The 24,380-nt window shown below is 36.1% G+C and overlaps 2 protein-coding genes across 3 annotated transcripts in view; both read left to right on the forward strand.

The window, feature by feature from the left end:
• LOC127101292 (ABC transporter G family member 1) overlaps window positions 1-910 on the forward strand; it is a 68,473-nt gene extending 67,563 nt beyond the window's left edge. The window contains exon 8 of the mRNA XM_051038665.1: window positions 31-910. Within this exon, the coding sequence (XP_050894622.1) occupies window positions 31-813 (783 nt within the window). The 3' untranslated portion in view covers window positions 814-910. The remainder of the gene's footprint in view (window positions 1-30) is intronic.
• LOC127101294 (ABC transporter G family member 1) overlaps window positions 1-24,380 on the forward strand; it is a 95,352-nt gene that overhangs the window by 67,373 nt on the left and 3,599 nt on the right. The gene's annotated exons all lie outside the window — the stretch shown is intronic.

A 24,380-nucleotide genomic window follows, 5' to 3' on the forward strand; every position in this document is an offset into this window, starting at 1 on the left:
TTATTGTCCGTTTGTCTGCTATAATTTCAGGATCGTGGTTCACTTCTTTCATATATCTCTGGATTCTTAACTTTCATGAGCATTGGTGGATTTCCTTCCTTTGTGGAAGACATGAAAGTATTTCAAAGAGAGAGACAAAATGGACATTATGGTGTGGTAGCATATGTGATTGGGAACACATTTTCGTCGGTTCCATTCATTTTGGTGATTTCAATAATTCCGACAGCTATAACTTACTACCTATGTGGTCTACAAAAAGGATATGAACATTTTTTCTTCTTTGCATGTGTTTTATTTTCAAGCCTGTTGTTAGTTGAGAGCCTCATGATGATAGTTTCAAGCATTGTTCCGAACTTTCTAATGGGAATCGTAACGGGCGTTGGAATTCAAGGAGTCATGATGTTGGTTGGAGGGTTCTTTAAATTGCCACATGATATTCCCAACATATTTTGGAAATATCCATTCCACTATGTTGCATTTCATACATATGTAACCGAGGGATTGTTCAAGAATGAGTATGAAGGACTAAGGTTCGATAATCCAAACGTTCAAGGCGTAAATCGTTACATTACTGGTGAAGTGGTTTTGACAGATATTTGGCAAATTGACATGAATTATTCAAAGTATGTTGATCTTGCAATTTTGCTTGGGATGATTGTTTTGTATCGTGTTTTGTTTCTTTTTATCATCAAAGGTAGAGAGATGATGAAACCTGTTGTTGGATCAATGTTATCTAGCATGGGAGAATCTTCCAAGACAATAATACATGTTGAGAAGCCTGATGCTACTCCTCTGAATGGGCATGTTGTGTAATCTTAGAAAGGTTTATTAGTTATAGCTTGGTATGTAAGAAGTGAAGAAATATTAACTTCACATTTTATAGGTGTGAATAAAGTTCTTATTTATTGTATTTTGGTTGTGTAAGAAATGGAGGAGTGTCAACTTCACATTTATGTGTTGGCTGTAATAAATATTTTTTAGTAATTTGAATTGCCAGTCTAAACTTTTGAGAAGAGAACATCTAGTTAGTTATCCTAAACTTTAAAGATTGGAATGTTTCATGTTCACACCTTTTTATACATTTATGTGACATTTGATAAACCACTTATAAAATTGTGGCTAATTTTTAACTAATATCCTTCAAAGTCAAAGTAATAGTATGTATCTCTTAATAAAAATCACAATTTGTTCAATAAAATCATCGTATTTATAGAGACTGGTGCAGTAATATTGGTACACAAGGTGAAGAAGATGAAGATGAAAGAAAAGAAAGTAGAGAGAATAACAAATTTTCACTACTCTGCTAAAACGATTATAGTAAAATGGTTGCACACACACTACTGTACACACACTGCACTTACTAGTTTATATATACAAACAACAATGTCACGTAGGCAACATACTAAAATACTGAATTACCCTTCAACATCATCCTTTAATTCAGGATTTTACTAATCAAAACTAATAAAACCAAGTTCATCCCTCAAGTGGAGAAATTGATCAGTCTTGATTGCTTTCGTCAGAACATCTGTCAGCTACTTCTGAGTGCTTCAGTGCATAACTTCTAGCACTCTATTATGAACCTGACTTCTCTGAAAATGATACTTAGTCTCAATGTGTTTGTTTCTCCCATGCAACATTGGGTTCTTGGCAAGATTGACCGCAAACTTGTTATCAATCATTAACTTAAGAGGCTTGTTTACCTTGATCTTCAGATCCTGCAGTAACTTCAGAAGCCAAACAGCTTGACATGTTTCCACATCACCTGCAATATATTCAGCTTCACAGGTTGACAAAGCAACAACTGGTTGCTTCTTGGAACACCAAGAAATAAGACCTCCCAAATACTTAAACAAATATCTAGAAGTACTTCTTTTGTCAACTCTGTCTCCACACCAATTAGAGTTTGAGTAACACATCAGCTATGAACTAGCATTTTCACCAAAAGGGAACAAAATTCCATACTTGTAACACCTCAAAATTTGCCCTCCTCTTCTTGGGACTAGCTTAGCCTATTGCATTTCATTTTTTAGGGCATTAGGCATTTTCATATTGCATATCATGTGAGAACAAGCAAGTCATCCTCCTAAGTCTTTCTCAGAAGATAGAGAGGTTAAGAGATTCATGCCTGAGGGTCTCATGGATTGATCACTAGCCATCTGAGGGTTTATGCTTCAATTAGGGTTTCTTGGTACTTCAAGGAGTTTGAGCATTATCTTATTGGCAAGGGTACATCATCATCCTCATGGTTATGTCATCCTCAAGGGGCTCATTGTTCATGCTCAGATTATTTGGGATTAGGGTTTTGACCTCTGGTCAACCCTAATCAGTTGCATTTTACCAGTCAGGGTTTCTCAAGGAGATGGGGTTTATTTCTTGGATGGAGATCATATGATTATTATGTGGAGCTTACAAGAGCTAGGGGTTCATTTTAGAGCCAATTCCTCAAGTGGTTGAGGCTCAAGCTGATCAGAGCATTTCCAAGTCATCTGTCAACCAGAAAGTCAACAGAAAGTCAATTGAGGGCTAGGAGGTGGAGAAATGAGTTTCAACATCTCATTCATGTTCAAAAGAGGCTTATTCATCATGTCAAATGCATATCTTAAAGAATTTGAGGTCAGATCAAAAGTTTCCAAAAATGGAAAGTGACCTGTAATTGAAAGTTTCCAAAAATGGAAAGTTTTTGGTCCAACTTCAACCCAACTTTCCAATATCATAGAAGCTTCAAATGAAATTTTGTCAAACATGAAAGTTGAATATCTCTCTCTCCCATTTCCAAAAAGTCCAAGATCATGAATTTATGATGAATGGTTGAGGAGATATGATCAAATCATTGCCAAGTGTGCTTGGAACTCAAAAGGCCATAACTTTTGATTCATAACTCCAAATTTGGTGCCTCTTTTTCTAAAATGCTTCTCATGACATGAAATTTCCAAAACATTCATCACATTGCATGAACTTCCATCATATGATCATTTGCTATTCCATGCCCATTTTGGAGGAAATTTTGAAAATTTAAAATTGGTGCATCATGGGAACTTTTTACCATTGCCATTGTGTTTGAAAAATGATTTTAAGTGAATTAGATCATGCTTTGGTTACTGTTCACGTTCATTTACTCCATGCACCATGCAATTTTCATATTTTTGCAAAAACACCTTATCTTGATTAATCACAACTAAACCATGCCTAATTTTAATTAGTATGTGATTAGTGAAGCATATATATTCATAATCATAACAGAATTGAGGAGGATTCTAGATCTAGATCTCAAAATTCTCTCTCTCTCCAAAATTTCTCCTAATCAAAATTCAAATTTCTTCCACATAAGCCTTCAATTTTCTTCTATATTCTTGTTCTTTGGTGTGGATTTAGTATAGATCAAGCCTTGAATCATCAAATCTGGACCAGAATTGTGCATAGCAAGCTCAAGAACACAAGCATGGAAGTTGATTGTTAAGCAAGATCTAAGCTATTTCAAGCCTCAATTTCAACTTCAAGCTTCATAACAGTGATATAGGAGTGGATTTACACGCTTGCCAAGTCCTGGATCTGCCACTGCCATTGTTGGATCTTCAAGAGGTCAAAATTCCGAACCTCTTAAATCATGATTTTATGTGCATAGACTTGTAGAGTTTTTCATGCTGGTTCTACTGATATAAAATTATTAAAAACAGATGAATATTGCATGAGATATGTGAGTTTAAAGTTTGTAGATTTAGAAAGTTTTCCTTCGATTCTCTTTGGTCATGATGTTTTAGGATGAAATGATGCTTGATTTGTAACCTCCATAACACGAGCTTTCAAATGATGTATTTATTTTAAAATTCTGGAAAAAAAAAATCGTGAACAGTAACCACCACCGTCTTCATGAAGAAGACGGTGGTTTCCGCCACTAGCGTCCACCTAGCGTCAGCATAGCGTCCGTTTCTGCATTTGGCTAGGGCACTGATGAAACGACGTCGTTTCGTCCTGGAAGCGCCCCTCGCTTCGATTCCTGCTGGGAGCAATTGCCATTTTATTCAATTCTTTTCATTATTTCATGTTTTTTTCAATTTTTATTTCATTTTTTCCATGATCTTCAAAAAATCATAACTAATTGTAGAATGATCCAAATAATTCCAGGTTTTTTGCTACTTGATCCTTGAAATGTCTAGAATTTTATGATGTTAATTTCTGGAATTGTGCCTGGCTGGATTTTGAATTGTGTTAGGATAATTGAACATGTGTGCATTTGGACCTTGTCTCATTCATCCTATCATATAATGCTTGATATTGATCCAATTGCCATGAAACTTTGCATGATTGTTCCTAACATGTTAATGGATGTTTGAGCCTTAATTGTGATTTTTCTCATTTTCCAACTTATTTTATTCCAATAAAATAATAACCCAATAATTATTATTCCAAAATAATAATAATAATCCAAACTTCCAATTATTCAATTAAATTAATAAATAAAATATTAATTTAAATTAAATAATTATCTTATTTTAATTGGGGTGTTACAACTCTCCCCCACTAAAAGAGTTTTCGTCCTCGAAAACATACCTCAAGCGAACAACTCTGGGTAAGACTCCTTCATCTGACTCTCAAGTTCCCAAGTCACATTGCCACCTGCTGGTCCTCCCCAAGCTACCTTCACCAAGGCAATCTCTTTACCTGCAACTGCTTCAGCTCTCGATCCTCAATCCTCATAGGCGATGTTTCAACAGTGAGGTTATCTCTCACCTGTACATCATCTACTTGGACTACATGCGACGGACCATGAATGTACCTCCTCAACTGAGACACATGAAAAACCTCATGCAAATTCGCAAGCGACGGCGGTAAAGCGACACGATAGGCTACCTCCCCTATCCTCTCCAAAATCTGATAAGGACCAATAAATCGAGGTGTCAACTTCTTCGACTTCAAAGCTCGACCAACACCAGTTATCGGAGTAACACGAAGAAACACATGATCTCCCTCTTGGAACTCAAGTGACTTCCTCCTCTTATCATGATAACTCTTCTGACGACTCTGAGCAATTCTCATCTTATCCTGAATCATCTTAATCTTTTCTGTAGTTTGTTGAACAATCTCCGGTCCAACCACAACACTCTCACCGGACTCATACCAACATAAAGGTGTCCGACATCTCCTACCATACAGAGCTTCAAACGGTGCCATACCAATACTCGAATGAAAACTATTGTTGTAGGTAAACTCAATCAAAGGCAAATAACCATCCCAAGCACCTCCCTTTCCAAAACACAAGCTCTCAAAAGATCTTCTAATGACTGAATCGTCCTTTCAGTCTGACCATCAGTCTGCGGATGATATGCAGAACTCAATCTCAGCTTAGTTCCCAAAGCTCTCTGCAAACCTTCCCAAAATTTCGATGTAAATCTAGGATCTCTGTCCGAGACAATACTCGACGGAATACCATGCAAACTTACAATCTTCTCAATATACAACTCGGCTAGCCTCTCTAACGGATAATCCATTCTGATCGGAATGAAATGAGCCGACTTCGTCAATCTATCAACAATCACCCAAATAGCCTCAAAATTCTTACTTGTCCTCGGCAAACCAGAAACAAAATCCATACTGATACTATCCCACTTCCATTCTGGAATAGCCAACGGTTGCATTAGCCCAGACGGCTTCTGATGCTCAATCTTTGACTTCTGACAAGTCAAACAGGAGTAAACAAAACTTGCAATTTCTCTTTTCATACCCGGCCACCAAAATAACTTTTTCAAATCATGATACATCTTCGTAGCTCCAGGATGAATACTCAAACCACTACGATGTCCTTCTTCAAGAATACTCTTCTTAAGTTCGGTAACATCCGGAATACACACCCGATTACCAAATTTCAAAACACCATTATCATCAACTCTGAATTCACCACCTTGACCGTGATTCACTAGAGTCAATTTATCAACCAAATGCACATCGGATTTCTGACCCTCTCTGATCTCATCCAAAATCCCACTCGTTAACTTCAACATTCCCAATCTAACACTATTGTGAGTACTCTCACACACCAAACTCAAGTCTCTAAACTGCTCAATTAAATCCAATTCCTTAACCATTAACATAGACATATGCAATGATTTCCGACTCAATGCATCAGCTACTACATTTGCTTTACCCGGATGGTAATTTAAACCAAAGTCATAATCCTTCAGAAATTCTAACCATCTCCTCTGTCTCATATTCAGCTCTTTCTGATCAAACAAATACTTTAAACTCTTATGGTCACTGAAAACTTCAAATCTTGACCCGTACAAGTAATGCCTCCATAACTTCAGAACAAATACCACGGCTGCCAACTCTAAATCATGTGTCGGATAGTTCCTCTCATGAACCCTTAGCTGTCTCGAAGCATAAGCTATAACCTGCTTATTCTGCATCAACACACCACCTAAACCCAACAATGAAGCATCACAATAAACCTCGAATAGTTCCGACGAACTCGGTAATATCAGGATAGGAGCAGTAGTTAACCTTCTCTTTAACTCTTGGAAACCTTCTTCACATTTTGAGTCCCAAACAAATGCTTGTCCCTTTCTAGTCAACATCGTCAACGGTAACGCCAACTTAGAAAATCCCTCAATGAACTTCCTATAATAACCAGCCAAACCAAGGAAACTTCGAATCTCAGCAACAGACTTCGGAGCTTCCCACTTAGACACCGCTTCTATCTTAGAAGGATCAACAGCAACACCACCTCTTGAAATTACATGACCAAGAAAACTAACTTCTTCTAACCAAAATTCACACTTAGACAGTTTGGCAAATAACTTCTTTTCTCGTAGAACTCCCAAAACCACTCTCAAATGCTCAGCATGCTCTTCTTCAGATTTCGAATACACCAAAATGTCATCAATAAACACTACCACAAACTTGTCTAGGTACGGATGGAAAATCCTATTCATATACTCCATAAATACTCCAGGCGCATTAGTCACACCAAAAGGCATTACAGAATACTCATAATGTCCATACCTTGTTCTGAAAGCAGTCTTCTGAATATCCTCAGTTTTCACACGTATCTGATGATACCCAGATCTCAAATCTATTTTGCTGAACACACTCGCACCAACCAATTGATCCATCAAATCATCAATCCTCGGCAAAGGATACTGATTCTTGATCGTCACTTTATTCAGTTGCCTGTAGTCCACACACAACCTCATAGTACCTTCTTTCTTCTTAACCAACAACACTGGTGCACCCCACGGTGATACACTCGGACGAATAAATTTCTTATCCAACAGATCTTCCAGCTGACTCTTCAATTCAGCTAACTCAACAGCAGACATACGGTACGGCGCCATCGATATCGGTCTAGTACCAGGTACTAAATCAATCGAGAACTCAACTTCACGCTCTGGCGGCAATTCATTCACTTCTTCCGGAAACACGTCAGGGAAATCACACACCACAGCCAGATCGCCAATCACCAGTTTATCTTTAGCCTCCAAGGTTGCTAACAGCATAAACAACTCCGCCCCATCTGCTACTTCTTCATTCACCTGCCTGGCCGATAGAAACAAACTCTTTCCTTCTTCAATCTCAGGGAATATCACGGTCTTATCAAAACAGTTGATATAGACTCGGTTAAACACCAACCAGTTCATACCCAGAATAACATCAACCTGTACTAGTGGAAGACACACAAGGTCTATCCCAAAATCTCTACCAAAAATACTCAAGGGACAACTTAGACAAACTGAAGTAGTAGTTACTGAACCCTTCGCAGGAGTATCAATCACCATACTTCCAAGCATCTTAGATATCTCTAACTTAAGTTTCACAGCACAATCCAAGGATATAAAGGAATGAGTAGCACCGGTGTCAATAATAGCTACTAGAGGAAAGCCATTAATATAACACGTACCTCGGATCAACCGATCATCTGCAGAAGTCTCAGAACCCGTTAAAGCAAAGACCTTGCCTCCTGACTGATTCTCTTTCTTTGGCTTAGGACACTGTGGACTGATATGACCCAACTCTCCACAGTTGAAACAAGTTACAGTCTTCAACCGGCACTCTGCAGCCAAATGACCACCTTTACCACACTTGAAACACTTCATCTCAGCACTAGTACACTCATGGACACGATGTCCAGCCCGACCACATCTATAACACTTAACAGGAGCACTAGAGTCTCCCCCACTAGGCCTCTTCATCCCACTCTGTCTCTGAAAACCTTTGCCAGCTGCATACGGTTTTCCACGATCATTCTGACCCTTACCTTTCCTATCAACCCTTTGCTGATAGCTCTCTGCTCTAGCCTTGGAATCCTGTTCAAAAATCCTGCAACAGTCAACCAAATCAGAAAACACTCTAATCCTTTGATACCCAATAGCCTGCTTGATCTCGGGACGCAACCCGTTCTCAAACTTCACACATTTGGAAAATTCCCCAGTAGCCTCACTATAGGGAGTATAATACTTTGACAGCTCTGAGAACTTAGCAGCATATTCAGTAACAGACTTGTTACCCTGCTTCAATTCCAAGAATTCTATCTCTTTCTTCCCTCTAACATCCTCTGGAAAATACTTCCTCAGGAATCTCTCTCTGAACACAGCCCAAGTGATCTCAGTATTTCCAGCAGATTCCAACTCAGTGCGGGTAGCAACCCACCAATCATCCGCTTCTTCTGACAGCATATGCGTACCGAACCTGACCTTCTGGTTATCGGCACACTCAGTCACTCGGAAGATCCTCTCGATCTCCTTCAACCACTTCTGAGCACCATCTGGATCGTATGCTCCCTTGAACATTGGAGGATTGTTCTTCTGGAACTCACTCAGTTGACGAGCAGCTCCCAGTCCCACAACATTCGGATTCCCTCCAAGTACTCCAGCTAGCATACCCAGAGCCTCAGCAATCGCAGCATCATCTCTACCTCTTCCAGCCATCTCTATTCTGAAAACCCAAACAACTAAAACAATGAGTACTGATAGGGTTACACCACACCTATACCGTACAGGGGAAACAGAATAATTACGACTCGACTCGACCGACTATGCTCTGATACCACTAATGTAACACCCTTCTAAATACCCCAAAATATTTAATTAAAATAATAACATATCAATCAGAGTAATTATGCCCCGAAGGGTGTCACACAATCATTTCACAACAATTATCAAAATATCCTGTCATGCTCATTTATTTAATCAAAATAAGACTCTTTTGCATAATTCGCAGCGGATACAAAACATCGACATTCAAATCATGTACTACATTACATGTAAAGTTGATCAACAACTAAATTAAAACATAGTCAAACATCCCCTCCCGATGTTACATCTACCAGAGCATGACCCACTAAGGACGACACTAGACTCCATAGCACTAGCTTCTACTCAACTCACTGCTCGTTACCTGAAAAATAGTTGTAAGGGTGAGTTCCTCAATCAATATAATAAGCATTATAGAACAACATGTAATGCTAAGTAAATAACACATCAATTCACCCTAATCAGACTACGCACTCAGCAACGGCAATATCCGTTCAAACATCATATTCAACAGTAACATATAGCATATGTGTAATCTCAACCATACTCAACATCAACAACACAACACACAACACACATATAATACTGGAATACATCCATTCATATTATATGCCATACATTCATTATGCAATGAGACTCCACGCATGCGGTACCGACTATTCTTGAACATACAGTTCAAGCTCACCGATCAAATCCAGATACGGCTACTAAGCTCACTAGTCCCACTCATTTGAGATCTAATGACTCACTCACTAATTCCTCACCGTGGGAATTAGCTACAGCCCCGAAGGCTAGACTATGCAAGCTAATCATCTAGCATGCAAACATCAACAACAAATCCACAATGATTCACTCACTAATTCCTCACCATGGGAATTAGCTACAGCCCCAAAGGCTAGAATATGCATGCTAATCACCTAGCAATGCAACAACAACAGCAACAATTCAAGAATAGACATAAGCTCACACTCTAAGCCATAAAACAGTCTATTCACAAATGCATACATAACTGATACATTCACAGCATCATGCTTATCATCACACATCATTAATACATTTTATCACAAAAGCATATCACATCATGCCACATAACCAAATACAGTATTAGCACACTCTACTAATACCCATACTACTCAAAACAACGGGAAATGATCCTTGCTACATCATACATCAGCTAAGTACATCACTCAGCCTAAACAACCAAAAACTGCACAACAACAGCACAGAAAATCACAATTCTGCCCATACGCGTATTGCCTATGCCCATACGCGTATTGCCCAAACCTGACCAAGTCCATACGCGTACCGCCCACTCTCATACGCGTATGCTACGCGTATCACATTCCCATACGCGTACTAACAGAGACCAAAACACGTTCAAAACATCATCTTCCTCATCCATACGCGTATTGCCTAGTGCCATACGCGTACCAGCCATCTCATACGCGTATTGCCTAGTGCCATACGCGTATGACCAGAAACCAGAACTCTCAGATCTGCAATGGCTTTCTCTGCTACGAGATCTATCCAATTCACCCTTCCACAGTCCAAATTTCACACAATATTACTCATATCATCTAACCCGAATCATCCCCTATTCGATTTCACAAATCCTAACATCACTACATATAATTTCTACGAATTCCTTCGATTAAAATCCCAATTTCGTTCATCCAATATTTCACCATTTTCAGCATACATCAATCTAATCAGAGGTAAAACAATAGTTTATTACTACCCAGTACATATCATCCCATAATACCCGTTAATCGATGATAAACCCCCCTTACCTGAGTTAATCCGGCAAATCTCTGAGCTTCAAGCTTTTCCTCCTCTCTTGCTCTGCCTTTTTCCTTTTTCCACTTGCAGCCGCTTCCCTGTTTTCCTTTTCACGTGAAAACCCTTTTTACCAAAAATGGGACTTTTTATTATTCCAACTTATTTTATTCCAATAAAATAATAACCCAATAATTATTATTCCAAAATAATAATAATAATCCAAACTTCCAATTATTCAATTAAATTAATAAATAAAATATTAATTTAAATTAAATAATTATCTTATTTTAATTGGGGTGTTACATTAGTGACATGACAATAAAGCTTATAAGCAATTGTACTTTGGTACCCTACAAGCAACGTAACTATTCTTTTGTTATCCAACTTCCTTCTCTTATCATCTGGAACATGTTTGTAACAAACAGAATCAAAAACCTTCAGATGGCTCACACTTTGCTTATCTCTAATCCACTTCTCTAAAGGAACAATTTCCTTCAGCTTCTTGGTTGGACACCTGTTGAGCATATATGCTGAGGTGGAAACAGCTTCTCCCCAATAAGGTGTGAGGTAACTTCTTCTCCTTCAACGTGCTCCTTGTCATATCAAGCAAAATCAATTTCTTCTTTCAACAAGACCATTGTGTTGAGGAGTGTATGGAGCAATTACCTCATGCTCAATTCCATTCTCCTCATAGAAATTTCTAAACTATGTATAGTTATACTCACCTCTACCATCAATTTTGAGAATTTTTAGCTTCTGACCACTCTGATTTTCAGCCTTGATTCTAAATTTCTTAAATTTAGCAAACACCTCGTGTTTGAATTTTATAAGAGATACCCATCTCATTCTTGTGAACTCATCAACAAATGACACAAATTATTTATTCCCTCCAAGTGAAGGTACTGGAAATGGTCCACACACATCAGAATGCACCACACCCAGAGCATGCTTTACTCTTGGAGGTATTTCAGATGCAAATGGAAGTCTTGGTTGCTTCCCTTTCATGCACATATTGCATGATTTCTCTGGCTTCTTAATTGCAGGAATTCTATGTACCAACTTCTTTGAATTTAGATGCCCTAAGCTTCTGAAGTTCAGATATCTTTTGTGCCATAACCCACTTTCCTTCACAACACTTATTGCACTAAGGCATTCAGAGTCTGCAGTTTTAATATTCACTTTGAATGTTCTATTCCTTCCCTGTTTTGACTTTATAATCAGCTTCTGATTACAGTCATATAGCTTCAAAAGATTGTCCTTCATGGTAACTGAAAAACCTTTCTCAATTAATTGACCTACACTCATTAGATTTTTTTTCATTCCAGGAACATACAACACATTCTGAGTCAACGTTGTTTTACCATTATTCAGAACTAGTTTGACATTTCCCATACCTTCAGCATTGAGGTATTGATCATCAACACATTTGATCTTTGTACTCTTACCAAATTCAAAGTCAACAAGATATTTTTTATTTCTAGTAAGATGATTTGAGCAACCAGTGTCCATGTACCACCCGTATACTAAATATGCATCATTAGATTAAGAAGCCATCAATATCATAGATTAATCATCAAAATCTCCTTTGGCTATGTTTGCTTCTTTTGACTGCCTTTCCTTGTTTGACCAACAATCAGCAGTGAAGTGGTCAAACTTCTTACAATAGTAGCACTGAACTTTCCTACTGTCATACTTCTCCTTCCCCTTCTAAGAACTCTTTTGCCCTTCAGAAGTCGAGGTTTTTGACTTTTGAACACCGTTAGATATCTTCCTGGCTTCTGACCAAGACTCTTCTAATATTTAAGTTGCTTTCAGAGCCTGCTGCTCTACCTCCATTTCAGGGTTTCTCTCAGTCAGACGTAACTCTTGTGCCTCTAGACTGCTTTGCAGCTCTTCAATTCTCGTGGTGCTATAATCCTTAGAACTTTCATTTGCTACCACAATATAATCAAACTGGGTTGTAAGAGATATAAGTACCTTCTCAATGATACTTTCTTCATAGAGAGTTTCTTCATACGACTTCATCTCATTTGTGATCAGAATCACTCTGGAGATATACTCAGGTACCTTTTCATTGTTCCTCATGCTGAGATTCTCATACTGCTTACGCATATAATGAAGCTTTACCTTTCTCACTAGTGCATCACTGTCGTAGCACCGTACCAGTGCGTCCCACACAACCTTGTCTATCATCGAATACATGATTTTCTCAAACACGTTCACATCCACACACTGATGGATGTAGAACAATGCCTTCTGATCCTTCTTCCTCAGATCACGCTAAGCATTTCTTTGCACATCCATTGCATTTTCTGTAAGTGCAACTGGAATGCAACTATCATTGACGATATCAAGAGCATCTTAAGCACCGAACAACATACGCATCTGAATTATCCATTGATTCCAATTCTTTCCATCAAACACTGGAAGCTTAGAACTCAGATGATCGTTTATCACTACGCCAAAAACTGGAATAGACAGCGCACCTTAGAGGGCGCTTTATTACAAAAGCGCCCTCGAAAGTGAAGCGAAAAATAAGGAGCAATAGACAGCGCACTTTAGAGGGCGCTTTTGTAACAAAGCGCCCTCTAAGGTGAAGCGAAAAAATAAGGAGGAGATAGAGGGACAACAATACATGGCGCTTTTTAGAAAGCGCCCTCTAAGGTTACCCTTAGAGGGCGCTTTTAATAAAGCGCTGTTATAAGTCCATGTGCATTTCCAGCTTATAAAGCGCTTCTGGAAAGCCTTAGAGAGCGCTTTCATAAGCGCCCTCTAAGGTTACCCTTTAGAGGGCGCTTTGTTTCCACAAGCGCCCTCTAAGGTGAAACGAAAAAATAAGGAGGAGATAGAGGGACAACAATACATGGCGCTTTTTAGAAAGCGCCCTCTAAGGTTACCCTTAGAGGGCGCTTTTTAGAAAGCGCCCTCTAGGGTTACCCTTAGAGGGCGCTTTTAATAAAGCGCTGTTATAAGTCCACGTGCATTTCCAGCTGATAAAGCGCTTCTGGAAAGCCTTAGAGAGCGCTTTCATAAGCGCCCTCTTAGGCCCCCTTTAGAGGGCGCTTTTTTTCCACAAGCGCCCTCTAATGTCCCCTTTAGTAAACATTAAAATTATAACATACTGCGCGTTTTGTTATTTCACTATCTGTTATTAGCGTTCTTTTTCACGTTAGGGTTCTGAGGCGTTTTCCTTCCACCTCTGTTAGATCTACATGCGCGTTTCCTCCTTCTACCAATCAAAGGTACACGCTTTTCCCAATTTCTGTTTTATGTTATTGCTTTGTTTTAGCTTTGCCCAATTTCTGTTTTACCTTATTACTGCGTGTTTCCTCCTTCTACGTTTGTTTCGACCATGATAGCGGATGCAATAGGAAATTGACGGTTGGTTTTTAGTGACCATGATAGCGGATGTAATGGGTTATACAACCTATGAACATATGATTTTGTGTCAACACCAGTATCATTAGAAACCTAGGTCCGAATGTGTTTGAACTCTTCTGAAATTGTTTTTTGTTTATTCTAATTAGTAATGGATAATACATGGATGTCTTCCAATCGATTGTCGAGAGAGTACGAGAATGGGGTATCAGAATTCGTTAAGTTTGCCGTTGCGCACGCCGAAGACCCCAGTAGAATGATATGTCCTTGCTTGGGTTGTTGTTATGGGAAACGGGTTGACGCAGTTCAGTTGACATCGTATCTAATGAGGCATGGAATTGATCGAAGTTATACATGTTGGAATTTGCATGGTGAGAAAAGTAACGATAATGTTGAACCGGGGGATAGTACGACCTATGCCTCAAACTATAGTGGCGCAGATACATACGATTTTGATCGAGTTGAAGAGATTGCAGAAGCACTTGAAGGAGATCTTAAGGATTGTCCCGAAATGTTTGAGAGGTTGGTAAGTGATGCAGAGAAACCTTTGTATGATGGTTGCACTAAATTCACAAGATTGTCTGCGGTATTAAAGTTGTACAACTGAAAGGCGGGCAATGGGTGGTCGGATAAAAGTTTCACAGAGTTATTAGCCCTTTTGAAAGATATGCTTCCTGAGGATAATGTTCTTCCCAATCGAACATATGAGACCAAAAAGATGTTGTGCTCTATTGGCATGAGCTATGATAAGATACATGCATGTCCAAACGATTGCGTTTTGTTTCGAAATGAGTATGCATCGTTAAATAAGTGTCCTAAATGCGGTGTCTCGCGATATAAGAACAAGTTGTCTCCAGCAAAAGTCTTGTGGTATTTTCCTGTTATTCCGAGATTTAGACGCATGTTTCGTAGTGAAACCGATTCAAGACACTTGACCTGGCATGCAGATGAAAGAATTATAGATGGAAAGTATCGACATCCGGCAGATTCACCACAGTGGTTGAAAATTGATAATGATTATCCTGAATTTGGAGAAGAATCAAGAAACCTTCGCTTGGCATTATCTACTGATGGAATGAACCCACACGGTATCCAGAGTATCTCACACAGTACATGGCCTGTGATTATTATGATTTATAACCTACCTCCATGGCTATGTATGAAGCGTAAGTACATGATGTTGTCTATGTTGATTTCTGGACCTAAACAACCAGGGAATGACATAGACGTGTACTTGAAGCCCTTAATCGAAGATTTAAAGATTTTGTGGGAGACCGGTGTGGAGGTTTATGATGGATATAGGAAAGAAAGTTTCAACTTGAGGGCGATGTTGTTTGGCACAATTAATGATTTTCCAGCATACGGAAATCTATCAGGGTATAGCATAAAAGGTCAATGTGCGTGTCCTATTTGTGAAGATAAAATAGATTGGAAGCGCTTGGAGTTTGGTCAGAAGAATGTCTTTCTCGGTCATCGGAGATTCTTAAATTCAAATCATCACTACCGTGGATGGAGAAAGGCGTTCAATGGAGAGACAGAACAAGGCAGAGCTCCACCTGTATTGACGGGTGATCAAATTTTTGAAAAGGTGAAAGATTTGGATACTCAGTTTGGCAAGCCTTTTGCCCACACACTTGTCAAAAGTGGGTGGAAGAAGAGGTCAGTTTTTTTTGAATTGCCGTATTGGAAGTCCTTGTATGTGAGACATTTTCTTGATGTTATGCATATTGAAAAAAAATGTATTTGAAAGTGTTATTGGCACGTTACTCAATATACAAGGAAAGTCTAAGGATGGCCTTAAGGCAAGAAAGGACTTGATAGCGATGGGAATAAGAACTGAATTAGGACCCTTGAAGAAAGGAAAACGAACATATCTACCTCCTGCTGCTTATACTCTATCTAGAAAGGAGAAAAAAACATTGTGTAAGTTTCTAAGTGAAGTTAAAGTTCCAGAAGGGTACTCTTCAGATATTAGAAGACTTGTGTCTATGAAAGACCTCAAGTTAAAGAGTTTAAAGACCCATGATTGCCATGTTATAATGGAACATTTTCTCCCAATAGGTATACGTTCTATTCTTCCAGAAAAAGTAAGAAGCTCTATAACTAAGTTGTGTTCTTTCTTCAAGTCAATTTGCAGTAAGGTGATCAATCCTGCGATCTTACCAATGTTGCAAAAAGAAATCGTTATTACTTTGTGTGAGCTTGAAATGTTTTTTCCTCCATCATTTTTTGACATAATGGTACATCTAGTTGTTCATCTTGTGAAAGAGACACAATTGTGTGGACCAGCTTATATGAGATGGATGTACCATGTTGAACGTTATATGAAAATATTAAAAGGGTACGTGAAGAACCGAAGTCGACCAGAAGGTTGTATGGTTGCAAGATACATTGTTGAAGAAGCGATTGAGTTTTGTACTGAATATTTGTCTAATTTTCAGTCAATCGGACTCCCCAAGTCTCAGCTTGTCGAAAAGAAAGAAGGAAAAAATCTAATTGGAAATAAAATCGTGGTAGTATCAAGGGTCGAACGGGATCAAGTGCATTTGTATGTTCTGCACAATGAGAATGAGGTTGAGCCGTATGTTGAAATTCACAAGGATGTTCTCCGAGGTTTAAATCCCAATAGAAATGAAAATTGGATAGTACGAGAGCACAATCGATGTTTTATACCTTGGTTTAAGGATCATACTTATTCAAAGTATTATTCAGATCCTGCTTCAATAACAGAAAGGTTGAGATGCTTAGCATATGGTCCAAGTTTCCATGTTTTTTCTTATAGCGCATACGCGATTAATGGATACACATTTTATACCAAAGAACAAGATGATAAAAGTACTATGCAGAATAGTGGTGTCACCGTGGTAGCTGAAGCAATGCACATATCAAGTGTGAAGGACTTAAACCCCAAATTTGCAAATCTGTCGTATTTTGGTGTTATCGAGCGCATTTGGGTGTTTGATTATGAGAAGTTTCAGATTCCTATATTTGGTTGCAAGTGGGTTGAAAATAATAACGGCATTCGAATGGATAAGTCAGGATTTTTGCAAGTGGATCTTAATAGGGTGGGATACAAAGATGAGTCTTTTATTCTAGCCTCTCAAGCTAGACAAGTGTTCTATGTCAATGATCCGAAAAGTACGAAATGGTCTATAGTTCTTTTTTCCAACAAAGTAATTGATGAAAACACTGGAGATCAAGGTGATATTGATGTTGAGATTGAATCGTTTACCAGAAATGATCAAGATGAGAATATTATATCAAATGATTCATATATTAGAAATGATCATAATGAGGGTATTTGGATCAATCCAACCGTCCGTGTTGTTAAGAGACATGTAGAACATATTCCAACCAAGAAAAGAAAGAGAACTTAGTGAAAAAGGTACAGGTCAAATGATTTTAATTGTTTTCTTTATTACAGGTAAAATGACTTTTATGATTTTAATTGTTTTTACATTTGTCATCTGATTTTAATTGTTTTCTTTATTACAGGTAAAATGGCTATTATGAAGTCAATCATTCATGCAAGAGACAAGGGTGTAAAATTTGAAGTACATTGGAGTGCTGAAGACCAACTAATTTTTTTTCATCAGGCTTGTGTCTCAATAGAGGATGGGTATCTACCTAAAGTTACTTTTGTAGTGGTCCAAAAGAGACATCACACCCGTCTCTTTCCTGTCAACCCCAAAGAGACCGATAGAAGTGGAAATATTATGCCAGGTTTTTTCAATATATTTCTCAACGCAGCTGGTATATATTATCATTTGAATTTATCACTTTTTGCTGATTTTGTTGTTCTAAATTGTCAAAGGAACCGTGGTAGACACCAACATTTGTCACCCTAGGGAATTTGATTTTAACCTTAACAGCCATGCAGGAATTCAGGTAATATTAGCTATGTCATTTAACTTTATGCCATTGTTTACTATTTGTTGCTCAATCGCCTTTTGACAGTTCTGTGTTATTTGCATTTGGACGTGTTCTTTTTGCAGGGGACTAGTCGACCAACGCATTATCATGTGCTGTATGATGAAAATAAATTCACTGCAGACCAGCTACAAAGTTTGACCAATAACTTGTTATCTTGTATGCAGTTCCTCCTGCCTATTATGCACACTTGCTATTATTCATCATGGGTGGATGGGCGTTATTTTGTTTAGTATTGGTTAGAACTACTAGACAGCTTTTGGATACAGTGGTCACTGGGTGTTGGTTGCTATGGATCTTTCGAGACTAATAGTGTATATTGTTGTTGTACTTTTACTAAATCATGAATATGTTGTTGTATATTGTTGATCAAAGAATCATATATTAATGTTGTATATATGAAGGATTAATGTTGTATATAAATGGATTCATGTTGTACATATCAATGGATTAATGGTGTATAACATTGGATTAAAGGATGAATTCAATATGAATTTTACACTTTTGCAGCATGCGAACAGGTTACCAATTAAATATCCACTGTTTTTCAAACAAATTTTTTTAAAATAACTAACACTTTAGAGGGCGCTTTTTCCTGAAAGCGCCCTCTAAACACTTTACATTGACAACTTTAGAGGGCGCTTTTTCCTGAAAGCGCCCTCTAAACATTTTACATTGACAACTTTAGAGGGCGCTTTTTCCAGAAAGCGCCCTCTAAGGTGTCCCTTTATGGACCACTCCAGAGGGCGCTTTTTTCTGAAAGCGCACTATAATGTGGCCACTTTAGACAGCGCTTTCTCCAGGAAAACAAAGCGCTGTCTTTACCTATGCCAGCGCCACTTTAGAGGGCGCTTAAAAGCGCTGTTATAGGCCAAAAAAAGCGCCCTATTTTCCCTCTTTTGGCGTAGTGTATGTTCATCTTCAATTTTGTGCAACACACTCAGATCTCACCAAACACTAATGTTTCCCAATCCCACATAATCAAGAAATATGATTGTGTTACGTTTGTGATTCAAAAACTCAACATGAATTCAAGAAACGAAATCAATCACACAACGCTTCACCGTTCATTTGTGTTTTTATTTTAATATTCTGTATTTATCACAAACAGATAGATTTAGATAAGAAAACATTTATACATATTACTTTTAAAATACATTCAAATACTTTTATATACGGTAGCAAATTTACTATTGGTTTTTAAATATTTTTTAAATAATATCAAAACAAAAATAATTTTTATATATGAAAAAAATACATTGTTGATTTAAATATTTTTAATTATAAAAAAAGTTACTATTGTTATAAACGAGAACAACTTTACTATTTATTTAAATATTGAATAATAAAATTTATCGACCATTATTTTAAAATATATTAAAAAAATGTAAGGAGCTTTAGAAAGATTGAGTATATATTTTAAAAAAATTATCTCTTATAAAATAATTGTCTTATTTGTAAAAAAAACTAAAATGTCTGATTTGTCTAATATAAGTTTCAATAGTATTTATTTTTAATTAGAGTATTCATAATATTGTTGTTTATATTTTATCTTCTACCTATATTACTATTTAAATTTATATTTACTATTATTCGTAAGTTTGTTCTTTTTTTCAATTTTCTATTTTTATGATAGTCTACCTGTCATACCCCAAAATTTGCCCATCGATATTTCAAAGTATTCCTCAAGACCCTCTGACTTGCTCTGCAAGGCACTGATATCAAATGGACAAAAGCCCAGCTCACAACAGGCCCAATCCAAAGGCGGCCCAAAATAGCTTGCTCGCTAGGCGAGCAGTCCCTTCGCCTAGCGAACATTTCGTCATGACACTCGCCCAGCGAAGCATCAGATCCAGGAAAAAGCCCAGAACTAGCTTGCTCGCTAGGCGAGCAATTCCTTCGCCTAGCGAAGCTTGCGAAAATCTGAAGTTTTGGACCTCATTTTAAGCCCATTAGGTCACCACCACTACTACTATAAATACCAGCTCCTCAGCCACGAAAATAACACACAGACCCAGAGGGAGAAACACAGAAACCCTGCTGATCCAGAGAATTCGGAAGACGGAAACCCTGAAGGCCGCTCACCCGCCTCGAAGCTACCACCGCTCAGCTCAATCCGATACCTAGAGTGATCAGTTCAACATAGCAATTGCAAACAGGTTTGCGTATTATCGCTGTTATATGCTTCCAATTGATAACCGTTACATACATAATGCATCATGATTAAATTTTGATATGTAATCTGACTTCCCATGCAAATTTAAGTATGCTTGAACATCATGAAAGCTATCCATGCTGTGCCTGTAATTCAATGTCATAAAATTCAAGGTTTCCGGGAGTCGTGCTGCTGCCAAATTCCAAACCCGTGGCCGCTCGCTAGCTCATCGCTAAGCGAGCCTGCAGCGAGCCTTCGTTGAGCCTTCGCTAGGCGAAGCAGAGGCGAACGGGACAGTGGCTGCTTTGTCTCTTTGTTGTCCATTTTATGTTTATCTAATCATGATTCTGCATTATTTGGCTTAAATTCCTGACTGTTATATTTTATGGTGCAATTTCTAATTGTATTTTACCTCAATGCTCTAATCCGTGTGTTGCATGGTGTAAAAGCTAGCATACTTCCAAAGAAATAGCCGGCTAGGCATGCCGCTTTAGGTGTGGACATTCTTGAGGAGATGGCTTTTGGATGACCTAAGTTTAATGTGGAGATTCATCTTGAATCACCAAGCTTGATTTTTAATGTATTGATTTCATTGATTTCCTGTGGACCTAATTACCTAACTGATTACGGCTATTTAGTTAATTGTTAAAATCTGGACTTTAAATAAATAATATCGGACCTCTCTCTATTACCCCACGATTACGTAATACGGTCATGTCCCGCGAATATGGGGATATCCTTAGCAAAGACCCTTCGGTAAAATCATCATAGTCCCTCGGACGTTGCCTTCGAAATTACGATTTTGTCCCTCGATGACCCTTCGGTGTAGCCTACGGTTAAATGATGATAGTCCCTTCGAATGCTAAGGTATCCTCACAACTGTTGCCTTCAATGACCTATCGATGACCCTACGATGACCCTTTAACATCCAAAGGATAAACTACTTACTTCTCAATAGTAAGGACAGTTTTACCCTCATAAGGATAGGAAATGCCCGGAAAGACCTCGGACAGGTATAACCTTAATTGCTCATTCATAACCTAAAAAAAATACTTTTCACACCTCACACCTTTCAAACATCCTTTTGGAAAATCACCACTTAGCATACATCCGTACTAGGATCATTGCCGAGTTATATTTTTCTAAACTACTTTCAAAACACTAAACGAGATAACCACTTTGTATACATTCATGCAAGAATCATTACAAAGTTAAATTCTCATTTTCAAAACATCCTTCACACATTTCTCAACCACCTTTTTCAAACTAGAAAACATAAATGATTGAGCAATTAAGAGCCCATGGATAACCATGGATATAAAGGGTGCTAATACCTTCCCTTTGTATAAAGTACCTCCCGAACCTAAGAATCTAAATTAAAAAGCGCCCTCTTTTCCCTCTTTTGGCGTAGTGTATGTTCATCTTCAATTTTGTGCAACACACTCAGATCTCACCAAACACTAATGTTTCCCAATCCCACATAATCAAGAAATATGATTGTGTTACGTTTGTGATTCAAAAACTCAACATGAATTCAAGAAACGAAATCAATCACACAACGCTTCACCGTTCATTTGTGTTTTTATTTTAATATTCTGTATTTATCACAAACAGATAGATTTAGATAAGAAAACATTTATACATATTACTTTTAAAATACATTCAAATATTTTTATATACGGTAGCAAATTTACTATTGGTTTTTAAATATTTTTTAAATAATATCAAAACAAAAATAATTTTTATATATGAAAAAAATACATTGTTGATTTAAATATTTTTAATTATAAAAAAAGTTACTATTGTTATAAATGAGAACAACTTTACTATTTATTTAAATATTGAATAATAAAATTTATCGACCATTATTTTAAAATATATTAAAAAAATGTAAGGAGCTTTAGAAAGATTGAGTATATATTTTAAAAAAATTATCTCTTATAAAATAATTGTCTTATTTGTAAAAAAAACTAAAACGACTGATTTGTCTAATATAAGTTTCAATAGTATTTATTTTTAATTAGAGTATTCATAATATTGTTGTTTATATTTTATCTTCTACCTATATTACTATTTAAATTTATATTTACTATTATTCGTAAGTTTGTTCTTTTTTTCAATTTTCTATTTTTATGATAGTCTACCAAGAAAGGAGCTAAAAAAAAATATATGCCAAATATTTATATGCCATTCTTTTCAATTACTCATTTTTTATTTGCATTTATAATATTGATGGAATTATTATGTTAATTAAGTAATTGTTAATATAAAATTATTTTACTAATTAAAATTTTAAGAACTTTTCATAATAACATAATAAAACAGACAATAAATTTGTCACTAATAATAAAATAGAAATACATGTTACAAAAATTTGTCATTGACACAGATAATATACTTTTTACAATCTATTTTCACTTATTTAAGTACTAACTTATTACTAATATTTAATTATATTTAATTATTTTATATAATTAATTTTAATTCTATCTAATTATGGTGTATTTATAAATATTTTTATATTTTATAAAATATGTATACTCTAAAAGTTTGATAAGTGCATTTTTACTTTCTATATCAAATAATCAAAAGAAATATTAAATGTGAATAATTGATTTTAATGTGTCTGATTTTTTAAAAATTGATTAGATCTCCAAAAAAACAGAACTTTAAATTAAATGCTTCATTTTTATTATTTATATAAATACAGTGGTAAATATATTTATTGTTGATCCAAATATTTTAATAATAAACAAGAACAATTTTACTATTGATTCAAATATTTTTATAAATATTGTCAAAATAAAAATAATATTTATATACGAGAGAAAATATTTTATTAATTCAAGTATTTTTATATACATAAACAACTTTCCTATTGATTCAAATATTTTTATAAATAATGTCAAAATAAAAATAATATTTATATACGAAAAAAAATACATTGTTGATTAAAATATATTTATATACGAAAAAAATATTATTGTTATAAACGAGAATAACTTTACTATTGATCCAAATATTTAATAAAAATTTATGGACCATTTTTTTTCAAATATGTGAAAAAGATTAAGAAAGTTTATTAAATAAGATTGAGTAGATATTTTAAAATTATATTCTCTCCTATAAAATAATTGACTTATTTGTATAAAAACTAAAACGGCTGATTTTTTTAATACAATTTCAATCGTTTTTATTTTTAATCATATTACTCATAATATTGTTGTTTACATTTCATCTTTTATATATATATATATATATATATATATATATATATATATATATATATATATATATATATATATATATATATATATTATTTCAACTTTAATTTACTATTATTATTATTTTTTATTATAATCTATAAACAAATATAAGTCTAAAACAATATCTAAAAAAAAATATATCCGATTTGTAGGCACATATTTGTTAGTAGTTTATTTATAAAATCTTTAAAAACATATCCTTAAAACATGTATTTCTCTATTCAAAAGAAACATGTGACTTAAAAATACACAAATGAGAAACACATGTGGTAGAAAAACATAAAAAAAGTGTATATAATTGGGATGAGTTTGAAACAAATATACATTCTTCATGTTGTTTTAGTTTTTCCAATAAAGACGGTCAATTTCTGTTTTACTATTTTCTTGAAACAAATATACATTCTTCATGTTCTTTTAGTTTTTCCAATAAAGACGGTCAATTTCTGTTTTATTATTTTCTTGAAACAAATATACATTCTTCATGTTCTTTTAGTTTTTCCAATAAAGACGGTCAATTTCTATTTTACTTTATTAGTGGTTAGTTGAGTCATGTCCTTTATTTTAGGATTTGCGGTTGTTTACCGTTTTTATGTATTCCTTATAAAAAAGGCATTGGAACCTATGAATAAAACGATCATTATGGTGAATTTGCAATTCAATTGAAAAACTTACAGATCTCTCTCCTCTTTACTACAACCACGTATTCCCATGGCTTTCCTTCATCCATCTGAAGGTTTTGAAATCAAAACCTCTTCAGAATCATCCGTTCTAGACATTGAGGCCTCCACAACCAGACCAGAAGGTGACCATGGTATATGCCTAACATGGAAGGATATATGGGTGAAT

This window comes from Lathyrus oleraceus, chromosome 7, assembly GCF_024323335.1.
Source record: "Lathyrus oleraceus cultivar Zhongwan6 chromosome 7, CAAS_Psat_ZW6_1.0, whole genome shotgun sequence".
Classification (NCBI taxonomy): Eukaryota; Viridiplantae; Streptophyta; class Magnoliopsida; order Fabales; family Fabaceae; genus Lathyrus; species Lathyrus oleraceus.